Genomic DNA, 7,800 nt, shown 5'->3' on the forward strand with positions numbered 1-7,800 from the left:
CTAAATTGAAGGAAGAGGAAAAAACATGCAAAATTAGGAGATTGGAAAAACTCGTAGAAGACCAATTTCATGAGATTCAAATACATATACAAATGTTGTCAAACTAATGAAAATATGATAAAGGATGTTGTTGGTGGTCGGGTAGATGGTGAACTTGATGATGGAAAATATAACGACAAGAATGTTTCTTTTGAATATTTTGACACAGATTTAGATGGATACAATGAAGTCCATGCTGATAATGTTGTGACAGATTTGATTAAATGCGATGTTGGTTTCACGAAGTTGGATATTGAATTAAATAAGGTTCACGCCGAGGATTTTTCGAGAGAGGTAGTAGATGAAAGAGATGATACTAATGGTGTCACAGGTTCACAAGAGGACAAGGTCAATATTGTTATATATTTAATTGTGAAGAATGTATTGAAAAGAACTAATCGAGTGAAAAAGAGAAAACCAAATATGTTCGTCACTCCTCCAAGTTCACCTCAAGACGCAAAACAAAGTCCATTGTAGAATGCAAAGAATGTCCTGTAATTAGTGTTGTACATTTTATTTGTTTTGATTTTTGTTATTTTTTATAATGATGTCATTTTTTTAATTTTTTGGTAAATTTTGTTGTTCCATAGAGAAATACAATCGTAGAAGAAAAAAGATATCTGCTGATAAAGACGAGTTAAAATTTAAAAATTACAGAGGTAGAGAAGATTTTTGTGGTTGCGAAGAAGTCTCGGACATAGAGCACAATATCATAATGAATTATTTTACATGGGAAAAATAAAGATACACCACTTGCAATTTTTAAATTTATTTCTGTAAGGTCCAGGAAATTAAATTTACGTAACCTAAATGCATGCAATCTAGGATTTTATTTAAATTATGCGTTTATTTATTTTTATGCATTTAATGCATAATTATTATATGATGGGATTCATTTCACGATTATTTTAAAAGTTCACTCATTAGGGTTTCTAGATGCATTTTGCACTCGATCGAGGAATGGAGACCGGAGAATTATCAGGAAAATTATTTTTATTACATGTTTAATTTTTATTAATTAATATAAGGTGTTTTTATCCACAGAGCATATTTTTAATCGGTGCGCAAATCTAAAGATTCGGGGGACTTTTTGAGGGTTTATGCAGTATTTTCAAAAACGTACCCAAACAAAATATTTTTCGAGAGCATTTTTGGGCTTGTTGGATTTGATTTAATGCTTAATGGGCCCAACTATCCCTTAATCCTTATTTTTGACCCATTAGAGCATTGTTTAATATTTTAATATGCCCTAAACTAATCCTAAACCCTAAACCTAATCATTGGCCGCCAACCCACTAAAATTCCAGCAGCTTTTCTCGTGAAGTTTCAGCAGCCTTGCTGAATAAAATATCAGTCCTCCATTATTTCTTCAAACAAGATACCTTCCCGCTCATCCGGTGCTTCCCCGACGCGCGATTCTTCGAGGTTTCGTTCATAAATCATCAAGGCACACATGTTTCTTCCTTTGTGCATTATACACGCTGATATTATGCGAAAATTTGTGTGAAAGCATGTAAAACTTTCGATCTAATCATGTGTGAGCATTTCGTTGTAGGTTATTATGATAATATTGCATCCTATTGTTTGTAACCCACGTTTTCTTGCATCATTGTGAAAGGGGGCTGTCGATCTTCATGCTAGGAGCTTTTCAGCTTGAGGAGAATGATGTTAAGATGCTAGAGTCAAGGTTTGGTCGAAAACTTTGAGGGGCCGATCGGTGTTTGTTGTAGGGTGGCTCGGTTTGGAAAGATCTAAAGTTTTGGGGTATTCTGCGATGCATGGCTTGATTCCAGCCAAGGAGCTAACCCCCTTGGGTCTGTGACAGGGCAGGGAGTGGGCCATGAACAGCTGGTCAAGGTCTAGGAGACGGTCAAAGATCTAGGTGGATTTGTGACTCGGTGGTCTCGTGCGGAGCGCCTTCGTGAGTATCGCACGCGGCTGGGGTTTGGGGGCAGTAAGTTAAGCTAGGTTTTGTCAAGGAGAGTCTCTTGAGTCGAACTTGGTCGTAGTATGGTTGGTTAGGTTCTGGTCAGCATGGTATTGAGCTAGGATCGATACTTTGCAAGTTTAGTGAATTAGGGTTGAAGATGTCTTGCACAGAATTTTCCATCAGCCTAAGGGGCCTGGTCGAGGGGTTTAAGGGGCTGCTCTTGAAGGTTTTAAGGCTGTTAATATGATTATAAGGTGTGGTAAGAGGTTGGGAGAAATTTGTTTAAGTTTCGATTCGACTCGGGTTAAAACCGGAACCCCGATCAAAGTTTCAAAACGAATCGGTTAAGTTTTGAAACGAGCTCGATTTTACATCTCAGAAACACTTTTAAATATGTTTTGGGATGTTTTAAGGAGTTTGGTAAGTTTCAGGTCAAAATTTAGAGGTCCAGGGGTAAAACGGTCATGATGGGTTTACGGGGGCAAAATGGTGAGGCCTAAGCATAATGGATGGGTAATACTGTAAATGCTGATGATGAGGCCTAAGCATAATGGATGGGTAATACTGTCAGATGTCCGATAGCCGTCGGGTACCACGATTCTATGTTGATGGATCCATCGTATAATGATGAATGATGTTACCAAATTCACAACTAATGAACTGAATTCATTAAAGAAAATTATGTATAAGTATATGATGATAATGATGAGCTATTTTGACATGTTATGATTTCATACGACACGTTTACATTACGCTTTTAAAGTTCACGAATGGTACATTGATTACAGTATATCTTCACTGTTGTGTGCTATGTATATGTACTTGTTATTTTCTGGTACAGGTGTGTTGAGTCTTTAAACTCACTAGGTGTGTGTGATGCAGGTGAGCATGTTTATGAGGGGACTGGAGGTGTCGGACTCGAGTCGGCAGGACTTGATGTGCGTGCATAACCCGAGGACCACATTTCTTCCGCATAATATGCTTTTGTGAGTTTTGAGAGGACATGAGAATTTTTACACGTTGGTTTGTTACGATGATGGTTTTAGGATTGTCACTCATTATGTTTACACATTTTCTGTTGATCGAGTTTGGTCATTTTAAACTGCACTATTTTAAATTGTTAAATGTTTACGCTTATTTTTAGATGATATATTTTTCAGTAGGGTTGCATACATGCAAAATATTTAAATGATATTTATGAAAATGTGAGCTTATTTAAAAAAAATATTTCCGCATTTTAAATTAGTAGATGTTAGAGTAGGTATCAGAGCAAGGGTCCTGTATAGGGTTGTGCCACTGTCAGTTCCTGCAGCTCAGTCTTCAAGCCAAAAGTCTGTAAGCTTTTAATGTTTTAAATTATTTACTGTTATCACCTGCATGTTTACGTGATATACGCTTTACGATGATTTACAGTGCATGTTTATCTGCTTTTATGATTTAAGGACCTATTATTTTAAAAAAACTAGATTAAATTGCATGATGGGCTACGTTTATAAATTGGACTGTATTCTGATATCATGCCTCCCAGACGCGCTCCTAGTGCAGATTGTCAGGATGAGATTCCTGTAGGCAGCAGAGGCCCTCCACCACCACCACCACCGCCTTTGGATGCAGCTACCCGTGTACTGGAGGGTATGACTAGGCTATTGGAGCAGGTATAACAGGCTCCCAGACCTCAGGCTGATATTTTCGAGCAATTTCGGCGGCTCAACCCGAAGGAGTACGGGGGCACTACTGATCCATTCTTGGCAAAGGTATGGATTCGATCTTTGGAGTTGCACTATGAGTATCTGCAGATGGGAGATGGCGATCGGGTCAGGTGCACTATTTATATGTTGAGGGATGATGCATCCCTTTGGTGGAAGGGAGCCGCTCATGCAGTGGACTTGGCTACCCTCACCTGGGACAGATTCAAGAAGATGTTCTACGTAAAGTATTTCCCAGCTGACGTCAGGGGTCGCCTGACGATGGAGTTTATGAGTCCCCACCAAGGGGACTCCTATGTGGCGGAGTTTATCCGTAAGTTCGACAAGGGCTGCCATTTTGTGCCCATGATAGCTAGAGATTCCGCTCAGAGGCTAAGACATTTCTTGGACGGACTGAAACCCACCCTTCACGGGACTTTATGCTGATGAGGCCGGCAGTTTATGATGAGGCCACCACCTGCAATTTTCAGGCGGAGCAAGCTCTGCGGGATATAGACTTCGAGATGTAGAGGAAGCGGCATCGGACTCAGTCTAGCTCCTAGTCGCAGAAGAAATAGTATACAGGGCTACCGAGGCAACAGGAGCAGCAGAAGCCCCGGGGACAGGTTAGGAGGCCCCAGCAGCAGAGACCCCCTCAGGCGCCAGGGACGCCTATGCCAGAGGACAGACAACCATGCACGCAGTGCTACAAGTTCCATCTCGGCAAGTGTTTATGGGGGACCTTCATATGCTTTGTTTGTGGGCAAGAGGGTCATAAAGTAGCGGATTGCCCTAAGAACACGAGCCCCACTACTGGCAGAGCTTATGTGATGCACACCTAGGAGGCCGAGGCAGAGCCAGATTCAACATTGATTATTGGTAACCCTTATGTTTAAGATTTTGATTTATTGCTTCATTGCATGGATTTTATGCTTGTGATAAGAATTACTTTATGGGATTGTTAACTTAGAACAAATTAGGCTGCATGCTCTACCTTGTTGAAATTAAGGGTTTAATTGCCTAAAATGTGAGAATTTTAGAGACCCAATTGTAGTAACTGATATTTTGAGGACCTAATTGTATAACTCAATAATTTAAGGGGCGATTTTCAAATTTTTTGAAATTTGGGGGATCCAATATTAGGTTTTCATTAATTTGCAATTATGAGGTCATGATCCGAAAATTTTATTCAGCCATTTTTGCAAATTTCGAAAAGTTTGAAGGACCAAAGTGTAATTTTTGAAACTAGGGGGGCTAATTGGCAATTTTTCGATTTTCTGAGGGTTAATTTAGAAATTTTGGAGCAATGTTTGGGTTAATTCAGTAATTTTCAGGAATGTTGGGTTAATTGTCGTTAAGAAAATTCTTAAGTTTCAACGCGATTAGATTTGATAGTATGTTTTTCGCGGGGAAGATATATATTTCAGGTGTAGCCATACATGCATAGCTATATTCAGGGGCTATGCATTTGTTTATATCTGGATCTTTCGTCAAGAGACTAAGAATCATACAAGTGGCGATGGATTCAGGGTTCAGAGTATCGATCCCATCCGGGGATCAGATGTTCACTTCTCCGATAGTGAAGAGATAAAAGCTTCACTTACAGAAATATACGGTGCATGCAGATTTGATAGTGCTACCGTTGCCGGAGTTCGAAATTATTCTGGGTATGGATTGGCTTTCATTGAACGGAGCTGTCATTGACATTCGACAGAGGTCAGTGTCTGTCCGACCAGTCCTGTGGTAAGCCGTTTATTTTTTAGGCAGCCAGACACCAGCAGTTGTCGCACGTCATTTCCTGCATGTGTGCGAAGAAGCTTATGAAGAGAGGCTGCCAGGAATTTTTGGCCAGCATGCCAGTCAGTAGAGGCTCGAGGAAGTGAATGTGGTCAGTGAGTTCTCCATTGTTTTCCCTGTCGATGTCTCAGGAATCCCACCAGACAGAGAGGTGGAATTCTCTATTGAGCTCATGCCAGGTATAGTGCCGATCTCTAAGGTACCCTATCGTCTAGCACCTGCAGAGAAGAAAGAACTGAAAGACCAGATTCAGGATTTGCGAGATAAGAGTTTCATTCGCCCCAAATTTTCTCCATGGGACGCACCGGTACTATTTTTCAAGAAGAAAGATGGCAGCATGCGGCTTTGCATTGACTACCGAGAGCTAAATAGGGTCACAGTCAAGAACAAGTACCCGTTGCCGAGGATCGAGGATTTTTTTGATCAGCTGCAGGGAGAATCAGTGTTCTCGAAGATAGACCTCCGATCCGGATACCATCAGCTGAACGTGAGAGAGTCTGACGTGCATAAGACAACCTTCCAGACGTGTTATGGGTACTATGAGTTTATGGTGATGCCCTTCGATTTGACGAACGCGCCAGCAAGCTTCATGGATCTCATGAATCATGTGTTTCAACCGTACTTGGATCAGTTTGTCATAGTTTTCATTGACGATATCTTGATCTATTCGAAGATCAGGGAGGAGCAGAGTCAGCATCTGAGGAACGTATTGCAGACTTTACAGGACAGACGGATGTATGCCAAGTTCAGTAATTGCGAGTTCCGGCTTGATAGAGTGGCAGTCTTGGGCCACATTGTATCTCATAATGGTATTGAGGTCGACCCTAGTAAGGTCGAAGCAGTCAGAGATTGGCTAGTGCCTAAAAGCATGACAGAGATCCGTAAGTTCTTGGGATTGGCTGGGTACTACAGGAAATTCATTCAGGGCTTCTCTTATATCGCAGTGCCTATGACTGCCTTGACGAAGAAGAATGCCAAGTTTATCTGAGGATCTGAGTGCCAGGAGAGCTTTGATAGAATGAAGCTAGCATTGACCACAACACCAGTTCTAGCTATTACATCAGGTCAGGGAGAGTTTGTGGTTTACACAGATGCTTCGAAACTCGGTCTAGGTGCGGTTCTGATGCAGCATGACAGAGTTATAGCCTATGCGTCCAGATAGATGAAGGTTTATGAGAAAAATTATCTGACTCACGATCTCGAGCTAGCAGCAGTGGTTTTTGCCCAGAAGATTTGGAGACACTATCTGTATCGGGAGAAATGCAGGATTTTCACTGGTCACAAGAGCCTGAAATACTTATTCACACAGAAAGAGCTGAACATGAGGCAGATGAGGTGGCTAGAACTAGTGAAGGATTATGACTGTGACATTAGCTACCATCCGGGTAAGGCTAAAGTGGTTGAAGACGATCTGAGCAGGAAGCACACGGTTATTGCCCATTTGTCGGTACAGAGACCGCTACAGGCGGAGATTCAGATATTTAAGCTTGCAGTTTATGCCAGGGACGATGCCCAAAATCTTGCTACTTTGACAGTACAACCGACATTGAAGGACAAAATTCGGGCAAGGCAGACTTCTGACGAGCAGTTGCAGAAGTGGAGACAGAGGGACAAGGCTAAGAACCAGAGATTGTATACAGTCGTGGACGACATAGTCAGATTTAAAGATCGTATGTGGGTTCCTGAAAGTGATTCCCTGAGATCAGATATCTTGAGCGAGGCTCACAGCACCCCGTACTCCATCCATCCAGGGAGCACGAAGATGTATAAAGACCTTCAGATTCTTTATTGGTGGCCAGGCATGAAGCGAGATATTCTGCGATTTGTTTCCGAGTGTTTGACTTGTCAGCAGGTCAAGGCAGAGCATCAAAGACCTGTAGGAAAGCTGATACCACTCCCTATTCCCAAGTGGAAATGGGAAAAACATCACCAAGGACTTTGTGACAGGGCTTCGAGGACTACTGGAGGATTTAATGCCATCTGGGTGATTGTTTATTGGCTCACTAAATCAGCTAATTTCCTACCGATCAAGAAGACTTTCACCATGACTCAGTACGAAGAGCTGTACATCAGAGAGATAGTAAGACTTCATGGGACTCCAGTGTTCATCGTATCAGACAGAGATCCGAGGTTCACGTCTGCGTTCTGGAAGAGTCTACACCAGGCATTGGGTAGTAAGCTGCTATTCAGTAGTGCCTTCCATCCTCAGATAGACGGGCAGTCAGAGAGGGTGATTCAGATTCTGGAGGACCCACTCTGAGCTTGCATTATCGACTTCCAGGGCAACTGAGAGCCAAAGTTACCTCTTGTGGAGTTCACATACAACAACAGTTATCGGGCTTCGATCGG

At 41.8% G+C, this 7,800-nt stretch overlaps 1 protein-coding gene across 1 annotated transcript; it reads left to right on the forward strand.

Annotated features, from left to right (window-relative positions):
* The first annotated feature begins 3,486 nt into the window (after nucleotides 1-3,486).
* LOC142530596 (uncharacterized) lies at nucleotides 3,487-6,439 on the forward strand. Its single transcript, XM_075636419.1, has 4 exons — nucleotides 3,487-3,624; nucleotides 3,766-3,988; nucleotides 5,583-5,758; nucleotides 6,125-6,439. The coding sequence occupies exons 1-4, from the start codon at nucleotides 3,487-3,489 to the stop codon at nucleotides 6,437-6,439; spliced, it is 852 nt and encodes a 283-aa protein (XP_075492534.1).
* Nucleotides 6,440-7,800: the final 1,361 nt, after the last annotated feature.

The sequence above is a fragment of the Primulina tabacum genome, chromosome 17, assembly GCF_025594145.1.
Source record: "Primulina tabacum isolate GXHZ01 chromosome 17, ASM2559414v2, whole genome shotgun sequence".
Classification (NCBI taxonomy): Eukaryota; Viridiplantae; Streptophyta; class Magnoliopsida; order Lamiales; family Gesneriaceae; genus Primulina; species Primulina tabacum.